This window comes from Typha angustifolia, chromosome 6, assembly GCF_048772165.1.
Source record: "Typha angustifolia cultivar Huaian chromosome 6, ASM4877216v1, whole genome shotgun sequence".
Classification (NCBI taxonomy): Eukaryota; Viridiplantae; Streptophyta; class Magnoliopsida; order Poales; family Typhaceae; genus Typha; species Typha angustifolia.
The window spans coordinates 1007731-1030325 of NC_133244.1; the positions used below are offsets into that span (position 1 = coordinate 1007731).

Below are 22595 nucleotides of genomic sequence, written 5' to 3' on the forward strand. Positions count from 1 at the left end.
ATCTAAGTTTTAGAACCATTGCGGATCGGATTAGGTCGGTTCGTAACAGATATGTTGAGAGAATTTTATCCTTTTTGAAGAAATTTCAGGGGTGCTCTACTAGCGCGTAGGAAGTGATTCGACTATATCATACATACACGTTATCATTTGATGTTCTATTGGTGATGCAGTTATTCATTTATTTTGGTGTTTGGTTGGGTTGTACCAATGATGACTTGATCCTTAGAATTGCTATGTTATTCAATTATAATGTAAATTCTTTTTACATTATACTAGCACACACAATATATTGATCATTTATGTCTTAAAGAGATTATTAGTCTGATTATCTCAATTTACACCACCAAGTAAAAAAATGAAGATTGTTGGGAGATGAAACATGGAAAGAAGAAAAGAATTAAATGCAAGCAAGGAGATATATATTTTACGGGATTCACCCAACTAGAGTTACATCTACAAAGGTCCTACCAATTTCACTATGTAGAACAAAAAGAGATTACTAAGCGAGAAAGTCCTCTTAACCTATCCCAAACCGTCAAGTATTTTCAGGTGTGTTTGAATGCTCAAATATTAAAGAAGTAAAAACTTGATGCTATGTTTGAATGCCTGAACAATAGTTGCACTCTGGTTGTTCTAGTCAAAACTCGTTGCAATGATTATCAAACTCTCGCTATCGAGAAAAAAGTGTTTGAATGCCCAAAGGTCGTTTGAACACCCCACTCTGATTTCGTCTTCACGATTTACAATCTCCTACTTGGAGATGAATTTGACTTCCTGATGACTTGTGAAATTGAGCCCTCAACATGTACTTAGGCTTAATAACTAACGAGATCTAAACACTGCCTTCAATCTCAAAAACAAATAGAAGCTGAGTTTGTCTTTAGGTTTTCTAAGATGACAACCTTTGTAGGCATGTTAGTTGGAGTCTAACTTATATAAATCTTTACTAATTTTAAGGTTCTATTTTCCAAATGTTACCATATGAAAATGAAATTTGACATGAATATGTTTTGTCCTTGAATAAAATGTTGAATTATCCGCCAAATATATAGTGCTTTAACTGTTATACAAATTGTAATCTTTTTACTTGAATCCCAACTCCTTCAAGAAGTTTTCAACTATAGCATTTATTTGCTGGCTTCTAAAGTTGCAACATAATTTGCCTCTATTCTTCATACAACGATGATCTTCTATAAGAAATTGCTGCTTTCCACTACCTAGGATAAATGAATATCCACTAGTACTCTTCCTTTTGTCATGATATTCTACAAAATCTTAATCAACGAAGTCTTTTAACTTGAACCTCCATAAAAATATCTTTTGTGCCATGTAGATATCTTAAAACCCACTGCACTGCTTTTCAATGCTCTTTACCCCTGCATTTTTCATATATCTACTAACGACTCCCACTGTATGAATAATATGTGGTCTTGTACATACCATATTATGTATCGAGCTATTGACTTCTGAGGTGTATGAAATCTTCATCGTCTTTATCTCATCAACATGTGTCTTTTCATATTGATCTTTTAGATTCTTAATGTCATCTTATCAAAGTCTGCAACTAATATGTCATCTACATACAGGAATAATATGAATTTTTAAACTTTTTAAGGTAATAGTGATCTGTGATCTAAGTTGTAATAATTATACTCATATTGTACTATAAAGTTGTCAAACTTCTTATACCATTTGTCAAGTGCGCATCGAGACAAATTAGTGTATGCGGGTTGGGGAGATCCGACAAGGGGCGCATCTCCATTTTGTGGGGCTGCATCCAGGGCTAGCATAGGGAAGCATACTACTATAGTCACAACGTTCCTAACTGCCATTCTGACGGTTGTCTTGCAATGTGGTGGAGCATAGTCTTGCAATATGGAACTCGTCCTTACTGATTTATTTCATCTGTTTCAGCAGTTCAACATCAGTGTAGAAGTGTAGGAGAAAGCAGCAAATTGTTCTCAATTTTTTCCCCCCATTTAGTGTTAATTCCTTGAATCTTTTATATGACCTGAGCAGGTTAATGAATTATCAGTTCTACAGTTCACTTCCTTGAAGAACAACTCTATTTCTTCTCCAACCAAAGAAGCATCATTTAAGCATCTCTTTTGCCAGGGCAATTATACATCGTGTGCCAATTATAGAACTAAATAAAACACCTCTGTTAGAATGAAATTTCTCTTGGATTTTGCAAACAAAGCAGCATGTAAAAGAACAATTGGTCATTAACGTTAAAAGTACTATTTGTTCTCTTTTGAAGTCTACTTCTTTGTTTTTGTGGTGGTATTGTTCTTTCTCAGCCAGATCACTTTGTTTTCCCTAATTATAAGCTAGAGAATCCAAACTGGACATGTAAATCTCCAGTTGTGATGAGTTTTCTATGAAAACCACATATTAAAGCCATAGATCACTAATATCACAATCAATGCCTACAAACTTCAAAATTTAACACTGGAAAGAAAGCAAAAATATTGGTTGCTTCCTTAAACTATTTCATCATAAGAACAGAGCGCCATTACTGTGGCAACACTTCTACACCTCACCATGAAGAAGGCATTTTCAACTGAATGAGCAAAACTATTTTTCACCACATGTGCTTAATAAATGACAATGCACAATGGATGTGTTAAGAGCTGTCTTAATTTACCCTACACTAGAAAATATTCCACTATTCTGTAATAACGGCCTCTGTGTCGCCGATGAATTGAGAGAGCTTAATTATCACCATGAAGGATGGGGGGTAAAGTAATGGGTGGATCTGGCTAGCTAGATGCCTTCTCTGTCTTGACATTTCTTTTTGGAGAAATGAAGTCATCATCATCCGATTCTGAGTCGCTAGCCTTCCGTTTCTTCGGTACCCTGGTAACCTCCGTCGACATGGTCTGCTTGACTTTTTTAAGTAACACATCTGACGTTCTCTTAACAGATACTACTTTGACTGGTGAGGTGACCTTCTGTTGCTGGTTCTTCTTTAGCTTCTTCTCGTAAACCTTCTTAGCTTCAGATTGTGGAAGCAAGCCCCATTCCATCATCCTGCGTAGAAAGATGATCAACTATTTTAGTATCCAATATTAGTAGGTTAACTTGCTGAGTAAGCATGCCCAAAATGACTAAAGGACATGAAAAGAAAGTTATGAACATGGAAAGAGAGTGATGAGAAAGGAGTTTTCAAAGCATTAATCTTAATGACCTTATGACCATAGTCAAAAAGATTAGAAAAGAACTCAATGGAAAGGTGACCACAGACAGAAGACGTGTCCAGGTTTAAATACTTCCAGATGTAACTAACTCCTATCACTCAACCAAATGGCATTGAAGATCTTAATTTGATGAGCACTATCACTAGAAGCTCTATTTGCAAGCCCAATCCAGTATTAAAACTTAAAACAACTCAGGATATCCACTACGCCAGAATAGAAAATGACAAAGTCTATTATATCATTTGCTAGTGGGAAAACAACATACATATGACCTGCTTTTCCTCATTGGATCAGAACTAAGCTAGCAAGATCCGACATTCACTGTTGAAGTTGCTATCCAAGATAGTGGAAGTAGGTTTTGCATCAGTTTGGTTCCAAGCAAGTTAATATAGGAGTGTTTTAATTAATTTAGTTCATAGGAGAACAAAAGGAGATGAACCAAGAGATAAAAGAACAATTGGTTCTCCAAGGACAAAGTAGAATGGTGATTAAAGAGTAGCCAAGGGTGCTGGAATCACGGAGCATGAGAGTTGGCATTACATAAAATGGAAAGCACTTGGTTCTCCAAGGACAAAGTAAAATGGTGATTGAAGTGTAGCCAAGGGTGCTGGCATGAGAAGCGAAAGGTTGTCACTGGTGATCATAGATGATGAGAAGACGAGTTGGCATGATGACAGAGGAGATAAGAAAGTCAGTTTTCTGACCTGTAGCTCAAGCTCATATATGGAAAAAGAAACTTCTCTAGGAATTGAATTAAAATCCAGCATGTAAATTGAAAATGTACACTGATGATTATATTCATAGAAATAACATAAAACATTATCATATTTAACAACTTGACAATAGACTGTGGTTGGAATAAGACAATGGAAACCATAGTCATTGAGGCAAAAGCCCACACATTGCAAGAAAATTACATGAAAGAATAATTGGCATAAGCAAAATGATTATTTCCAATACCCAAATGTTCTTTCACTAGAAGCTATCATGCTCACTTATGTAAAGCTACTTGATGGTTTATTAAAGATATGTCTTGGCTTAACTAAACTACCGTAAAATTATCTAAGCAGCACTAGTACATCAGGACTCAAGAGGAGTCCAATTGCACATAATTGATGGCCAAGAAGTATGCATGGTAGCAGAGTATTAAAACAGCAACGGCCAAAGGGCATCATCAAGTACAAGAGGAGGCTAGAGATAACTTGTTCCAGCAGTTGAATGAAGACTTGTAAAAGGGTAGCGACAAACATGTAATTGATGAACTGATAATGCAGATGTAGTTGACCCTGAAGTATTTTCCATGAGAAACTGGAGAAATAAACTGAGATAATGATACACCACAAGACCCTTTAGAAGGTCAAGATTTGTTTAAGAAGATCTTTTCTGAAACAACTTAAATACAAGACTGTCTCTAAAGAGATAATTTCTTGATGCAAAAGGACAAGTATCACCTAAATTTCATCCTAATACTCTTTGATATAGGACATACTATAATTGTCATATAAAGAACTATGTTTCGCAGATGCCTTCTTATTCATGCAAAGAGTAGAGATGGTATAGTTTAACCTGCAGAACCAGAAACTAGTAAGGAATTTGAAATTACTTCCACAAATAAAAAAGTATCCATATAGCAATTTTAGAGAGTCTGTCCTAGAAAACCTTGAGCTCAAGGCAAGTTACTATGAAACATAGATTTTTGACACTGCATATATTTCAGCTTGATAGGGGCAACTTAAGTCCTTATTTATATTATCAAAGGCTTTGTTGTAATAAAATAGCTTTTATGTTTTGTGCACATATAATTAGCTGTTACACCAATTTCAAGTGAGTAGATCATTAGTCAAAGAAGAAAAATAAAGAATCACAGGGATTATAAGGAACTGGGAAAGAAAGAGAGGGCAAGAAAAACTAGGAATATATGCATATAATATACATAAGATGCATATATATGGAAAATCAAGGAAAGTCCAATAAAGAAGAAACTCTCAGGTCCTATCGTTGAAAAAGAAAAAGGTAAGGATATAAAAAAGAAGAGAGCTTGAACAAAGATGTTATAGAAGAAGGCAAAAGATAGGATCAAGAATTCAAGATACATCTGATCTTCTAAATCATTCTTCTCCTTTGTTGTTCAAGGCTATACTTCATTTTAAAGTGTCAGGGAAAAATATTAGAAAAGAGTAATGTGGGACATAGAATAATTTTTTAATTGATAGCTATTATTTCTTACTCTCTTTTGTGAGAGGTCCAAATGGAGATGTGAAAGTGTAATCCCTAGAAGCAAGTCCAATAACCTAATTATTTTATTTCCTGGGATATTATTCTGAATATATTTCTTCTAACTAGAACTTAAGTTCTATTTTCCAGAAGACACATAAGATTCATTAACAGTATAGTAGTAGACTATCCCTTCTCTTTATTGAGAAAAAGATCATAATATTGAAATATGAAGACCAAGCCGCGAGATAAAGAAAATGGTGCAAATGTAGAGATGTGATGTGGTAGTTATAAAAAAGTTTGTGATGTATGGAATAGCTTTTTAATATTTGGTTGTAAAAGAAGAGGACAATGGTATAACTTGACAACAACCAGTGTATGCCACTTTCTTCCAGTTCCAGATTCTGTGAGATTATCTTCCGTCCTGAATGGAGTTGGACTTTGGAGGGTTTAACATTAGTCAAATCCTACCTACCTCTATTTTTTCCTCTGTGATTACATCGCTTTTGCCATTTTTCTTACACATGTAGAAGACAATTTGGCATTGAAAAATGAAAATAATCTACAGTGCAATTCCGGGCCTGACGCCATCCATAACTCTTAGATAAACCTTCAGCTAACCCAAAGACCTTAATGCCCATTGCCCCCCAATCAAAATACAACAGTATAGCCTTTTTCCAGGTGAGCATCTTGTCTCCTGTCAACCAGCTGGCTACTTCATTATTGAGTGGATTATAAACTTTTGTTGAAGCAGGAGGAACAAGAATGACTTCCTAAACCACTCGAATGATTGAATCAACATTCTCCTGTATCAATGTAGAAAACATTTGCATGTACTCCGGTTGCTCATGTAATTGACCACCTAGCTCGATTCTCTCAATGAACTCAGCATACCCCTCTCTAAGTTCTTTATCAGCTTTTTGCACCCTTCCTCAAAGGCTCAAACCTCAAGCTAGACCACTGATTTCTTCATCTTAAAAATCACTTAACCACTATTGGTTATCCTAGCTATAAACTATTAAATTATGGAATGCAACAGCCAATATGTACACCCGCATTTGCTATAAAGAAAACAAAACCATTAATCTTAACTGTAAGAATTATTCAAAATAACCAAAATAAAATGTCTCTCGAATTTCATCACAAAGAAGACAACTTATAAGAACAAATTCTAACAAAGATATTTCCCCGTATTTGTTATGTTTAAGGAAAGGCAAGATAATTCACCAGAATGAAGCCATTTCACTATTGGGCACCTGTTGATAGAGCGTCTCGTAGAAGATCCTTAAGGGATCTCTCTGCAATGTTCGAAATTTTGAGGGCAAATCATTATCCTGAATTCAAAGAAGAACCCTACTTTTGCAATAATACGACAACAGAATGTTAATGCGATAGGTCATACTTCCTCGGGAGGATCATGCTTCTGCCCAGGCAAATCATACACCTTCTTCACCTTCTTCTCCTTCCCATTTGCAACCGACCCCTTAGCTCCCTTCCCGGCCATCTTCTTCTCCTCTTCCTTCTTCTTTTTCTTCTTCTTCTTCTCCTCCTTCAGAAAAACCCATCAATCCACCACTCAAGCAGCATGATGAAAAAAAAAAAAACACCACAATGCCATATTATAACAAGAAATCCAAGCAAGAGGAAACCTTGAAATCATCATCTTCTTCTTCGGAATCTATGGGGTCTTCTTTCTTCAAGTTATAAAGCTTCACATTGCTCTTCCCATCAACTGTTCTCTTCATCTAACCGATACCCATCAAGAAATAAACAATAAAGCCATCATCAGAAAACCCAGAAGAGAACACCACCCAATTGGCATAATAGAGAAAACTAACCACTGGGGCCTTAAATTCCTCGTCTTGATCCGTCTCCTCTTTCTTCACCTTAGAGGGCTTGTTGGCTTTCTTCTTCCTGGCTTTAGAGAGGGAAAGAGGGACGTCGTCGTCGTCCTCCTCCTCCTCCTTGGGCTCTTCCTTCCTCACACGATTCGACATGGATACGGAAATGGGAGCATCGTCGTCGCCGTCTTCCTCTTCTTCCAATTCCTCTTCCATCTTCACGGGCTTTGGCTTTTCCTCGGCCATTGCTAGAGTTCCAAGAAAGAAGGAGAGAGAGAGAGAGAGAGAGAGAGAGAGAGAGAGAGAGAGAGAGAGAGAGGTTTGGGGTACTTTTCTGGGGAGGGAGGAAGAGGTTCAAATAGCCAGAGAGGGTTCTTCTTGTCAGACAGGGATCCTGAACCCTTTGATTTCAATCGAACGGTCGATAGGGATTGCCAATGTGAGAATCCGTGATTGGGCGAAATCGAAGAGTTTTAGGACCGTTTGATTTCAATCGAACGGCCATTAGCACAATAAATTTTCATAAGTTAATCCAATGCTATAATCACAATCATTAGAATTTAATCCTACCAAAAAGCTTCTGCCCATTGGGTGATAATTAAACTACAATTATTTGTTATCTCTTATGCCCTACCTTTTTCTTTCAATATTTATTATGGATTGCAATTTCTATTTGCAATATTTACAAATTGCATCTTTTATTTTACCTTAATAATCGTCGAACTTGGATTAGGTTAACACTAACAAAGTTTAGACTTATGGCATTAACAAAAAAAAAATATTCTATCTAATTTAAATTAGTCCCATTTATTTGACATTTTAATAATTATAATATTTTAGTATTACAATTTTGAAAATAAATACACCATAAGATAAGCTATAGCATCTACCTAGTGACTTTTGCAATTTAATTGCATTTAAGTTTTTAACTTATATATATAAATTATGTGCAATTTATTATAATAAAATATATATTAATTAAATGTAATCAAACTGCAAAATGCCCTCTTTGACATACAGTAATTCCTACAATAAAAAGATAAATAAAGTACAGATCAGAAAACCTCATGAGTCGTGTCATAACCAACCCATTTAAAAAATTTTACACCAATGTCTGATTAGGCACCCATTTGTCTTCCCCCAACGTGCCAGTCTCCCTTTTCTCTTCCCCCAACGTGCCACTCTCTGGGGTTGCCACCACTGTCACCGATCGATCTCCTTACACCGATAAAGAAACAAAGCGAAAATTCCTTCCTTCTTGCCTTCTATAAGCATCTCATACCAAAACTTTAGCATCAATCCCCACTTCCTTGATCAAGACTTATCTACAAAAGACTCAAATCTCCCGTGTGTGTATATATGTATATATATATATATATACATGAATGTTACACTACCTAGCTAAGTAGTTATGAACACACACACGGAATAATATTGCATGCATGCATGGCTTGGTTCATAGGAGAGAGGAGAGGACCACAATGGAAGCAAGGGTGGAAGGGCCAAACATTATCCTCCCTCTCCCTCCCTCCTCCACCACTCCTCATCATCTTCTTCATTGTACTCCTATTCCTGTCGATCTCATGGCAGATCGACTACCAGATGCAGGCGCGCCGCGCGGAGATCGGCATGCGGTTTCTCCTTGTCCTCCTCGTTGTTTCGCTCGTCGTCGTCGTCCGTCATATGTTCTGGAATGGCCGGTTTGTTTTCCGGCTACCGTGGCCAGACCGGGAGGTGGTCCACCGCACAGGTAGCTCGCCGTGGGGGGTGGCGGCGCTGGTGGTGGTGCTTTTGGTCATGGTCTCCTACCAGTCCTCCTTCCAGTCGCAATGGTTAAAGCCCTTGTGGAGTTAGTGTAACTACTGCAGTGTTTTGATATGAAAACTTAAAAAAAGAGTACAATTATGGATGTTGCTGAAGGTGTATTATGTGCAGGAGCTTGTATTTCTGTGAGTTTTTATACAAGTCCTTGAACAGTAAAACTAGGAAACTTAATAGTCGAAGTATGCTGCAGTATGCCAGTAAATATAGGAAAACTCAAAGAATGTGTTGGTGTAAATGGATTTCTCGTATTTATTGTTTCATGTGGTCTACAATAACTCTGCTCTAATTGAGCATCCACTATACTTTTCTTGAGTTTACCTTTGTACACATGCTACAAAAAGATTCAGTCGTATACAAAGATTCTACAAGGTTAAATGGCTCTCCCTCCATATGCCAACTTCAAGAAAACATTTTAGAATCAGGAGCTTTGATGCTTGTGCTGATTTGAGAGGTCTACTGTTTTCGTTCTGCTGATTGAGAATGGTTGGATTGATGATCGAAATGATTCTGGCCCTTCTAGAGCAATTCTCTTGCATAGTGCATCGCAGTTGCTTATTACTTCAGTGAGCTTGCCCTTTAGTTCACCAACTTCAACCTGCAATGGATGAACTGCAATTTTTTTTTTTTTCACAAGGCAAACATCAGTAGACAGTTTCACCCTGTATGATGTTTTGCTTAGAGCTTGAAACTAGTTGTTGTAGGAAAGTAGCCTTTATCTATTTCTACTATCCAAATCAACTTTCTTTACCATAATATGTGAGACATCTGGGTAATTACCTTCGGCGAGATTCTGTGCCGTCGATCTCATAGCTGACGCAGAGTAATTGAATCGCTGAAGAAGCTTTACAGCCAACGCATCAGCAGTTTCTATCTTGTTTTCTACCTCCTCCTGCATAATTTTGTGTTCACGTTAATAAGCATCATTATGCTCTCCAAGCATACTAAGAGTCTGAACTGGAATAAGCTTAAATTTCTTCACACTAATGAAGGTCATCTCAGTTATTATCTACGACTATAACGCAAGAGAAGCATCTTACTTGCATGTGGTTCAATTCCAAACTAAAACGAAGAGGTAAATATCCATATTCTAATAGCTAGTATAAAAGCTTTGAACCTTCATCTCCACCTTCCTATCCTCTAGCTCAATAGGGAACTATTTTCATTTGAGCATATTCACATGTTATTCCTAGAGATAGGTGCACCTTCCAAGTATGTGTTACAGTGAAGAAGAGCAAGCCTGTGGAGGTTCTTTGATGAGATATAAATTGATCTAATTTTGTAGCAGTTTAGCTTGTATTTCATGAAATTGTTGGGCCTTTTTGCAATAAGCAGTGACATGACGAGATTCTAATGAGTTGGTTAGAATAGTAGCCAATAAAGAATCACCGAATAAGATCTGTTAATAGTATAAGGTTGGACTGCTCAAAAGAAGCTATCAAGTTAACAAATCAAAAATAGTCTTGCACAGGGTGGAAGAAGAAGAAAGTATTATAGAGTAAATAACTAATTTGAATTAATTAGTGTGACATTTAGAATATTCTAAAATTCCACATTAACCACATTTGATTAAATAATGAGATATGCTTCCAATATTCATTGTGGTTCTCAATACTTCTCTCTCCATATAAAAGGTATCACATGTAATCATGACAGATAGGAGCTCAAAAGATATTCAACCACTTTAGGAGTTTTAGCTAGAGATGTGCCATATATTTAGAGCAGATAATATGTAGTACCTACAAACTGAATAAGAATATAGATATGCACCATCCACTTATAAATGGAGTAGATCTCTAAGGGGATTCTATGCAGCGCAGAGAATAACCTTGAAGTAAATGGGGAAACATAACTGTACGAATACAAAAAAGGATATACTATCTATCAGTTGAACTCCTGCTTAATTTTGTGATAACCGAATGCAAGAAACTTTACCTGCTTTTGGCTGATTCTCTTGGCCTTCTCTTCCTGCCATTCACGGTACATAGAAAACAGCTCCAATAGAATTTTTGGGTTCAAAGTACCTACGCAAAAAGAAAAACAAACATAATAAGAGATACATAGATTGTTGATGAGAGATTGATAACATGAAGATGATGCATAGGATAACCTTTATGTTTTCCCTAACTTGAAAAGGTACAAAGGTGAAAAACAGAAGACATGCAATTTAAGAAACTGTATTTGTCTTTTAAGGCAGAAATAATAGATAAATGGCTAAACTGAGTTCAAAATTGATACTTATCTGACAATGATAATATGAGAGTAATATCTGATGCAAAAGATAACAAAAAATCGGTGTCTGATCTATGGAGTGAGACATCTCTTGTATTATACCAGACTGTCAAAAAGGGCTCAAATCAGACATATAGTACCCAATAGGGATATCAGGCTCACGATCAACTTGAGCTTGGCTAGTTAAGAGCCCGGCTTGAGGTCACGCTCAGCTGTTTTTGAGCTGAGCATGGCTCAAAAACTTAGCTCGTTTATTAAACAAGCCAAGCTTGAGCTGTGCTCGAATTAGCTCGATATTCTTATATAGCAATATTATATATATGTATGTATTTGCTTCAATAGTTTACACAAATATGTACTGTGCGTAGTTGGTTAAAGTGCTCTACTTTTAAGAATTATGTCTACAGTTCAATCCCTACATTTGTAAACATATAAGTTAGCTTTTCTTAATCTGGGTTGCTGAGCTATTTAGTCCCACACTGGAACTTAAAGCAGAGGAAAGATCTTTATATCTACCCACCTCCAAAATCTTGCCAACAATTAAGCTACTAAAGAAATATTGAGCAATAAAACTGAGCCAACTCAATGCGAGCTAAGCCATCTCGATAATGCCGGTGAGCTAAGCTCGAGCCATATTGTGATGGGAATTGAGTTAGCTCAGATCATATCAAGAGGACATTGGGCTCGATGGATCGAGTCTACTTATCTTATTATTCTACTTATGTGGTTTTGTTAGAGTTTAAGTAAGTTAGAGCTTTCTTAATTAGCTAAGTTCAATTCAATTAACTTCTACGCAATTTCAAAAAAATATTCAAAAGATATTCATACGACATCCAATATTACGAAACTACTTTAATAAGATCGGTAACGTCATAGTTTATAATTTTCATATTCAAAGTTTATCTAAATTCATAATCGATCTATGGCAGAACAAATAGCAAACTTAATGCCGAGTTTGTTTCATACTTTTGGACGTGTTTTCTTTGTATTTGGTTTCTTTATCTTTAGGACATAGGCTAGCCTATAAATATGTGTTTAGGCAACCCCTTTTGATTAAGCATTAATTATTTTAATTATTATTTGTCTTTATCTTCATCTTTCTTGCTCTCCTCTCTCGTTCAACTAACTCTAAGTTTTAGCCAATCTAACTTCAATCTAGCAACGCTATTACTTTCTTCCTCCTCGACTGATCGCCCCTCTTGCCCCTAAGGAACGATTCAACTTCTCTCTCATCCCATCTTTTGTTTTACCAAGTTATCATCACCTACACAATCTGTCCTAGTTTACCATGTAAACCTTTATCCGGGGTTATCATCGGATAAACTACATCCATTTCCCAAACCTCCACCACCAACATGTTCCTTTTGTTCTTTTTATCAACTTAGACCATAGATCCCAGTTTCAGCTGATCCTAATTTGGGCCAAAACCAGACGGTGCTGCAGCAATGCAGAGAGAGAGAGAGAAGAGAGAGCTGCTGAGAGAGAGGGGGGATACAACAAACTAACAGTTAGAAGGATAGGAAGGAAGAGAAATTTTTAGGCTTTATATATAGGTAATTATTATTTTCTTAATTTTATATAATTTTTTTTCTAAATTTTTAAAAATTTGTCAATATTTTTAAATAATATTTAGAATGTTATTTAATTAAAATAGTCCGATCCGATCTAGGCGGCCAATACAATCGATACGTTTCATTTTTCCAGACGGTCGATCCCAATTCCAATACTATTTTTCAAAACCTTGATTAGACTAACTCACAATCTCAAATATGCCACCGATTTCATATTCTACAGCTTGCCCTAGCCTAACTATACATAAATTTCAAAATTGAAGTCTAGATCAATTGAACCCCCAATTCATTTTTTAATTGAAATGTATCAATTTGGTATTAAAGCCAACGTTTTTCAGACCATTATAACTACAACTAGATCAAAGGCAGCGGAACAAGCATCTCAAACAGCGAAGCAAGCCATAGAAGGGGATCACACAACGCCATCAAGATCGCCATCTCCCCTATGTCCGCTAGATCCTACGGAAGACCATGGCGATCTATCACATGCCATAACAATAATATCGCAGGCAATAACGACGATGCAAGCATCTCTAATGGGCATGAATCGTCGCCTTCCCGTACCCACACTAATCCTACCACCTCCAGGACGACATGGCAGCACACTAGCTAGAACCAACACAGCCACCGAACTGGATCCACCTACACCCGTGAAAGAATCAGTTATCACTGCAGCTTTTGTGGCTCCTCCATCGGCACCAACTCAACTAGATCGACACCCTCCCACTCGTGATCATCATCGTAGACCAGTTGAGTAGGCGAAAGATGTGAGATTTGTTACTAGTCTCTACAAGTGAAATCATACCACCAAGTTGAGTAAGCTTAATATCGACTGTAACTCAATCCCAAAGGAGAAGTATATAATATCGTCACCTACCTGCTCACCAAATATAAATAAATAAGATTTTTTTATGTATATCTGGCCTTCCTTGGATTTTGTTAATACATGACTTAGGATTTTAGAATAAACAAATAAAGTTGCATACATATGTGGCTAATTATAGTTGATAATGATTATCTGATATTTAGTTTATTTTCCTTTTGGCCTTTTTTCCTGGTACCGATAACGATATTCCTAATGTTAATGGCTCAAATTTCACTGAACCTAAAGTGACATTAAAAAATCATACAACCAATGGATCTCTTATGTGTGAACTAAATATGGTATATGTTCTATATTACTCTTGGTGGATTAATTCAAGAGCAACAATCCATATTTCTACAAGTATGCAAGGATTTCTGTCTCAAAGAACTCCAACAGAAAGTGAGCGATGCATTACATCTAGAAATAGAATGCATTCATATGTGGAGTTTGTAAGGACATATAGACTTATTTTGGGCACTGGCTTTCATTTAGATTTCGACAACACCTATTTATTCCCAAGTATTCCAGGGACCTAATTTTTGTTGCCAAATTGGACCGAGTTGGTTATTCATTTAGTTTCAATAATTGTAGTTTTACCTTCCATTTTGATTCTCAACGTATTGGTTCTAGAATTTTGATTGATAGCCTTTATAAATTACATCTTGATAGTTCTTATCGCCAAACCCGTTTAACCCTACATAGAAATGCTAAGCGTGAAATAATAAATGAGAAATCTTCCATGCTATGGCATGGAAGACTAGAACATGCCCCAAAGAAAGAATGCAGCGATTAGTCAAAGAGAGAATATTTGAGTTCTCTAATTTGGGACATGTGTGATAGCAGCCTAGGGCCTTCAAGAAAAGTGTGAAACGGAGTAATTGAACATTGAAGTTGATTCATACAGATATTTGTGGCATATTTCCTCGTTGTATAAGTGGTGAAAGATATTTCATCACATTTACCAATGATTACTCCAGATATGATTACATATATTTGCTCCCTAAAAATTCAGAGGCTTTTAGAGCCTTTCAAGTTTTCAAAGAGAACGCTGAAATCTAACTAGATAAAAGGATCAAATAATCAGCTCGGATCGGAGTAGTGAATTTTATGGTAAACACAACGATGTAGGTAGAGTTATAGGTCCTTTTAGGAAGTTCCTAGAAGAGTATGGCATTGAAGCTCAATACTTCACACCAGGCAAACCAAGTCAAAATGATGTTGCTGAAAGAAGGAACCAATTCCTAATGGACATGGTCAGGAGTATAATAAGTAATTGTTTACTTCCTTTGTATATGTGAAGCAAAGCCTTAAAGACTACTATTTATTTGTTAAACAGGATTCCTTCTAAGGCTATACCTAGACCTCCTTATGAGTTATGGACTGGAAGAAAACTTAATTTAAACCATCTTCACATATGGGGGTGTCTGGCAGAGGCTAATCTATATAATCCACATGAGAAGAAGTTGGACTCTAGGATAGTGAGTGCATATTTTATTGGATATATAGAAAAATCCAAAGAGGTTCGAATTATATTATCCTTTACTCCCGATCCAACTTGCAGAAACTAAAATAGATAAATTTATTAAGGATGGCTTAGACAGTGGTAGTATTGAACCTCAAAACATATCTTTTGATGAAATAATAGAACCAATAGTACCTTTTGATAATTTAATAGTTCCACATCTGGACTTAACTCCCAATACATGGACATGTCTTAACCAATTCTGATCAAGAAGTTACTAATCTAACTACCCTTAGTCAGGGTGAATATAGTGACATTAAGAGATCAAGTAATCATTGATCCTCCTCTTATTAGTCAGGATGAAAGTCAAATGACATTAAGAAGATCCTCAAGAGAGAGAACCTGTTATATCTGATGAAGACCTAGTGTATCTACCTGTGGACCACCAATTAAAAGATTCCATAACTTTTTCACAAGCCATGAATAATAAATATTCATTTGAGTGGTACAATGCCATGTTGGAAGATATGAATTCTATGCAAAAGAATAATGTCTGCAAACTTGTTGAATTGTTTGAAGGAGTTAAACTCATAGAGTGCAAATAGGTCTATAAGACCAAAAGTGACTCTAAAAGAATAGAGAGACATAAAATCAGACTTGTAGCAAAAGAATTCACTCAGAAGGACTCACTCAGAATAATCACAGTATTATTAGCTTATTTTGACTTAGAGCTACATCAGATGGATGTGAAAACAATTTTTCTCAATGATGATCTTGATGAAGAAGTTTATATGGATCAACCTAAAAGGTTCTCACATAAAGGTAAAGAATATCTAGTATGCAGACTAAGAAATCAACATGAACTTAAACAGGCCTCCAAATAGTGATATCTCAAATTCAATGAGGTAACCATGACCTTTGGTTTTAGGGAAAACATTGTTGATCAATATATATACTTAAAGATCAGTAGGAGCTAATTCATAATTCTAGTTCTGTGCAATGTATTAAAAGACAGCCACAGATTGCGGGCAGTCACCCCATTGCTTAGCACCTAGGCAGAAGGTGAGCACCAAGGTAGTCTAACAATTTAATATATAAAAAATAAAAAATAATTGTATATGATATAATATATATATATATATTAATATAGTATTTATATAATTTTACTATGCAATTCACAACCATAAAAATAATAGATTATAAATTTATAATTCACAGAGAAAGAAAGACAAAAAAATATGGGTGGTTCGATGCCAAAGAGAAAGAAAAAAAGGAAAAAAGAAGAGAAGGAGATGAGGCAACGGCAATCCTTAGCCCGCTACACAACTTGGTGGCCCGCCAAGTTCACCTAGGCGGTCTGGCCGCCAATGGGTGGCCATCATTCCTATTGGTGAGGCGGTCAATGTGCCACCCTGCCAAGGCGGCCACCATGGCCATGTTTCAATACGGTGGTTCTGTGTGTTAGTGACATTCTACTTGCTAGTAATGATATGAGGCCTTTACATGACATCAACTCATTTCTTGATAAGAATTATAAGACGAAGGATATAAGTAAAGCCTCCTATGTCTTAAGCATATAGAATCATATAGACAGATCTATGTATATGCTTGGACTATCTTAGCATGACTACATCTCTCTAGTTCTTAAAAGATTTGGTATGAGTACATGTAAATCTGTTATAGCTCCTCTCTATAAAGGTGATGAACTCAATGAATTTCAATGCCCAAGGAATATGATTGAATTGGCAGGAATGAAGTTTCATATGTTTTTGTTGTTGGTAGCCTGATGTACAGTCAAATGTTTACTCATCCAAATATTGCTTATGCAGTAGGAGTACTTAATAGATATCAAAGTAACCCAGGCATAGTATATTGGACGGCAGCCAAAAAGATTTATGAGGCATATTCAAGGGACCAGAGACTATATGCTAACATACAGAAGATCAGATAATCTTTAAGTCACTAGGTACACAGATTCAGATTTTCTTGGATGCTTAGATGACTATAAATCAACATCAGAATATAGTATTTAAATTAACATGGTCCTCACTAACAAAATTGACTATTACTAGGTCCAAAACCAACGACAAACTAGCATGCCATCAGCACTATAAGAATGCCCGTTTCTGCCTATATTTTCCCTGGAAAGTATAAAGAACCTATTCAGTCTGGCAAGCTGCCCTGTGCAATAGTTTTCACAAAAATAAATAATTACACTGCAGTTGTAAGGACCCTAAGTTAGTCTGCGTCCTATACTATTGAGTTAAATTAGCAAAATTGGTCGCTTCTGAAAGGATTTGTGACACATCTAGAATACTCGTTCATCAGACCACCTCCATTACAAGACTTCTCTCCTGTCACCTCAAATGCACAATACTGTTACATTTGCAGCTGGAACCACATTTGCATTGATGCTCCCTAATTTCTATTAGTTTAGCACTTCCATCCGAAGAGATAGAAAGAGAGTCAGCTTTTAGACTCCACACACAACAAATATTACTCAGTTCACAAATTAGAGCCCTCCACGACTACATTGGACGAGAAAGGAAACACCTAGATGGCAAAATCCAGTCTTTTCCTAGAAAACTCAATAGAATCGACAGTTATTACAACCAAGAAGCAGACACCAATCAAACCAAGCACCAATAGCTGTTATTGTACCTGACACAGAGGAAGACGAAGAAGAGGAGGAGTTGGGCTTCCGTACGAGGATATCGGTCAAACTGCCCTCCGACGGAGGCGGCGACTTGAGCAGCGGCGGAGCCTGCGATAGAACGAGATTTTGCGTGGTTCGGGTCAAATCTGGAGGATAAAGAGGAAAGGAAAGGAAAAGAAAAGGGTTTTGGTCTCACGATCTTGAGGGCTTGGATGCGTTGGAGGAGGGGGTCGACGCCTTCGACTCTCTCGGAGACAGTGGTGATCTCATCGATTAGCTTCAGATGATGATAGAAGAGGAGAAATGGATTTAGAGGAATTAGTATAGAAAAAGATGAAGAAGAAGAAGAAGAAGAGCGGAAGGAGAAGGAGAACCTGAGGGGGTTGCTGCTGCTGCTTGGAGAGAAGGGATTCGGAAGCGCCCATTTTTTGGGGGGGTTGATAACAATCAAAATTGTCGTGGCTTCATGGCTATTTTGGAGGTGGAGATCAGAAAGAGAGTCTTGTTTAATTTAGGGATAAAATTGTCATTTTACATCAATTACTTGTTTACTCACTTAATTTAGTTCCAAATTAAGAGCCGTTTTAAGAGCATTTTGCCAAATAAACCCAACATATTTGATATAGCAGTTTCTCTCCATTTTATATTTCCATTACAAAATGATTATATTATTTCAAATCAGGACGTATTTCTCCATACAGGTTATAGAGACAAGAAGAAGAATATCTTAAAGTACTTCTTTTTAGTCTCATTTAATACGTAGATTATATGTTTTGCTTGCATAGACAGATATAGGATATAATACGCAGTATCACATGAGATATAAGATAGATCACATCCCTTTTTTTATTCCTCGTTGGCATTACAATTGTCCATCTCCTTCTTAAAAAGATAGGTTAAAATTAGGTGTGATCTTTATTTGAAACATAAGAGCAAGATTAGAAATTCTAATTATTGCTTTCTTTCTCACTAACACTAATCTTCACTAATAATTTTCCTACATAAATTATGTTATTGTAAGTAATTTAATGGTATTTTTCAACATTAGTTTTCATCATCATTCATCATTATTGTCGTTCATCTTATTTTTCACTAATCAAAACCTTATGCAATTTTTTTCATTCTTCTCATTTTCATCATTAGTAATTTTTTTCATTCTTCTCATTTTCATCATTAGTTTTGATCCGTCGTAGTTATCCTTGTGTTCTGTTCATTCTCTATTTTTGATTTGTCGTAGTTATTTTTGTGTTCATGTAAGAATTTAGAAAATATTTTCAACATTAATTATTAGTTTGGGCTGGGTCATAATTATCGAGTCGGGCTAGGTGCAGCCTAATCCATGGGCCGGGCTAGGCTAGGTGCAGCCCAACCCAAGTTTAGGGAGTGGTTGGGTTGCATGTAGCCCAGCTTGGATTTCTGTTGAGTTTGGGATGTAGGCAACTCAACTCATGTGGTGGGTTTCGGCCGCTGGCAGCCTAGCTCAAGTGGTGTTGAGTTTGGGCTACAGTCCAGTCCATAAATCCTTTAGGTCTAGTTCCCTTGAGGCTTATGGCCCCATTTTTTGTGAGTTTGTACTTGGCCTTGAGTTAGCCAAGCCAAGCCGATTAGTTGCATCTTAATCTATTTAATTTATATTAGTCATCTTAGTATTTTATTCTTGTCAACTTGAGCCTTAATATTCGGAGCGTTTCTTCAATGCCCCAGGAGTAGGTATCTTAATTGGAAATCCAACGGTCAGAATTTATGAGGGTATAATGGGAATGTAAACGAATTAAGAAGGATGGCCGGTTCAATAGGTATTTATTTTTAAAATAAAATTTTAATGAACAGTTGGTTTCTCTATTAAGTGTGCTTTTCGCTCTCCCTTTCCTCTCTCTCTCTCTTTTTTTACTTTCGAAATCCTCTCTTCGCACGATGTTTTCTCTCTCATTTTCTTTCGATCTCAACCGAAGCCACGCTGCTGGTGCGTCATCGAAGCGGATCTCACAATATTCTGATAAGGCTACTTATTTTTGTGTTTTTAGACTTCTGAAAATTATCGACGAGTATTTGAGATCAAAATTTTTTATTCTGTGTTAGCTAACATCTCGTTGGCTTTCACACCATAAATCTGATGAGGAGAGATATTTGTTTAGATGTCATGCTATTTATTCTTTACCCATACCATGTTTTTAGTTTTCTCCCTAAATCAAGCATGCCACTATTAAAGTCAAAGTAATTTCTCTCTCAAATCAACTCCTTCCACATCTCTCTCTCCGCCCCTTTCTCCTCCATTTGATCTCGATCCATGGGAGTTATTCTCCTCTGGAAGGCTATGTATTGGCCTAGGAAAGGGACATATAGATCCCTAACCAACGTGGTTCTACAAAGAAATCTCACCAAAATTTCTTGTATTTTTTACATCATTTTTCTTCCAAAAAGTCCTACAACAATGCTAGCCATCTATACAGTAATACACTTTTTTACTTTACTAGTTCTTTTCCTTGTGCGAGGCAATAAAAACTTTTAGTCCTTGCTTTCGTGGTTGGGCGAATTCGTCCTTTACTTTGATTTGTATTTTAAGTTGTTAGGTGTTAATTGTGAAAAAGTTTTCAATTAGTTTTTAGAAGCCTTGTAGTTCTTTTAGTTAAGTTTTTTTTTTAGAGCATTGCAGTACATAGTAGCATATCACTGATTAATAGGTTTATTTTCTAAAGAGGCTATATGGATTATCTATAAAGTCTCCATAAGAATGGTGATCTATTCTCTATGGCCTGATCTTTTATTCCTCAGGTCAACCATCTTAAAGGATTTGGTATTGCAAATTCTTGAGGGTTCAGATAGCTAGTTAAGTCTTTATTATCTTATTTGTTATTAGTAACCTGCTTTGTTTTAAAGTACAAAGCTGAACAAAATAGGGAGGTTTATACCTTACTCATTATCGGCTATTCGGCTTATATATTTTTTGTTTTTGGTAGAATAAAATTTGTAGTTAACATCAGTCAAAGAAGACACATAATTCCTATTGACTAATAGATAATATTTATCTACAATCAGTTGGTCATGCTCCCCATTTACTAGTTTAAGTTTTAAATGTTGAGAACTGAGACCAATTATTAAACTAATCTCAGTATATTGATGTTCGACTCGTTGTTTGGCTCCTTGATTGAGCTGGATATTTGCTTCTACTTTTATGATTAATTAATTATGATGTTATGGGTATACTATGGCATGCATATGTTTATACATCTTTATTGTTACTATTTACGCTTTAATACATTATTATGATTTAACACATGTTTTATCGTTTATCATATTTCATTCAGGTTTTCTTCATTATCAAATATATGGAGGGGAGTTCTAGTCAACATGGTTAAACGTCAAAATATCAATTTGATATAGAAACACTAGCTGAATATGAAAATATAATACAAATGACATTTTTAAGTGAAAATGAAGGATATAAATTTTTTAATAGTTATGCTATTCGAAAAGGATTTAGCATAAGAAAAATAATATAAAATGTCATAAGAAGACTGGTATTATTTTCTACCGCTGTTTTCTTTGTTCGAGGGCAGGTGTACGAGATGAGAAATACATTAACATGATTGATAGAAAAAGAAAAGAACGAGCCCTCAGTCATTGTGAATGTCCCGTCCAGTTTGCTATTCAACTTAATATTGATACAGGTAAATGGTTTGTGAAAATTTTTATTGATGAACATAATCATGTTCTTGCTGGATTAGATGAAGTTCGTTTTTTACGGTCTCATTATAAAATTAATGATGTTCAAAAATCTAATATTATTTCGTTAGAAGTAGTGGAACTTTGAAAGCACCAAATAATAGATGTGATGGAACATCAACATGGTGGCTTTGGAAATGTTGGGTTTGTGTTAAGGGACTTATATAATTTTTCCTACATAAATAAAAAGTTTAAAATCGTTGAAGGTGATGCAGATACAATGTTTAAACTTATGCGAGAGAGGCAAAAAGAAGATGTTTTCTTCTTTTTTCAATACCAAGTCGATACAAAAGGTCATTTAACAAATTTATTTTGGTGTGATTGTCAATCTTGAATTGATTATCAAGTATTTGGTGACAATGTTGTGTTTGATAGTACATACTGTGTGAATCGATATAAAATGCCATTTATTCCTTTTATAGGTGTTAACCATCATCATTCGACTATTATTTTTGCATGTGGGATTATTTTAGATGAGATTGTAGATTCATATAAATGGTTATTATCTACATTTTTAACAGTAATGTATCAAAAAAGTCCTAAATCTATAATTATAGATGGTGATAGAGCAATGCGAACTGCTATAAAAGTCATACTACCAAATACTACTCATCGATTGTGCACATGACATATTGAACAATATGTAACTCGTCACTTACATTCTTCAAGTGTAAATGATTTTAAAACATTTCTCTATGACCTTAGCGATTTAGTTTCTTTCGAGCAAAGATGAAATTTTTTTATTATTAAACATAAAATTTCTAAAGATCATAAATAGTTGAATCGAATGTATAAGATTAGAAAGTTATGGGCAGCAACATATTTACAAAATAAAATTTTTTTTTGGAATGAGAAGTAACCAAAAATGTTATTACTTGATTTTGTAGAACACTCTAAACATTGTTTATCTCGCATTCGCAGAAATGAGGCTGAAGATGACTGTATAGCTTCTCAAACTATTCCTATAAATAAAACTAATATGATTGAAATAGAAACACTTGCTGCATAAA

The 22595-nt window shown here is 35.8% G+C and overlaps 2 protein-coding genes across 2 annotated transcripts; both read right to left on the bottom strand.

Moving 5' to 3' along the window:
* Positions 1-2394: 2394 nt before the first annotated feature.
* Positions 2395-7563, bottom strand: LOC140761390 (uncharacterized). Its single transcript, XM_073098693.1, has 5 exons — positions 7253-7563; positions 7064-7159; positions 6817-6963; positions 6642-6712; positions 2395-3033 (listed from the first exon to the last, which is right to left on the bottom strand). The coding sequence occupies exons 1-5, from the start codon at positions 7499-7501 to the stop codon at positions 2763-2765; spliced, it is 834 nt and encodes a 277-aa protein (XP_072954794.1). The 5' UTR covers positions 7502-7563; the 3' UTR covers positions 2395-2762.
* Positions 7564-8669: 1106 nt separating this feature from the next.
* Positions 8670-18325, bottom strand: LOC140761165 (uncharacterized). The gene is made up of 6 exons (XM_073098378.1): positions 18237-18325; positions 18059-18139; positions 17868-17970; positions 11012-11100; positions 9857-9968; positions 8670-9688 (listed from the first exon to the last, which is right to left on the bottom strand). The coding sequence occupies exons 1-6, from the start codon at positions 18285-18287 to the stop codon at positions 9498-9500; spliced, it is 627 nt and encodes a 208-aa protein (XP_072954479.1). The 5' UTR covers positions 18288-18325; the 3' UTR covers positions 8670-9497.
* Between the last annotated feature and the right edge of the window lie 4270 nt (positions 18326-22595).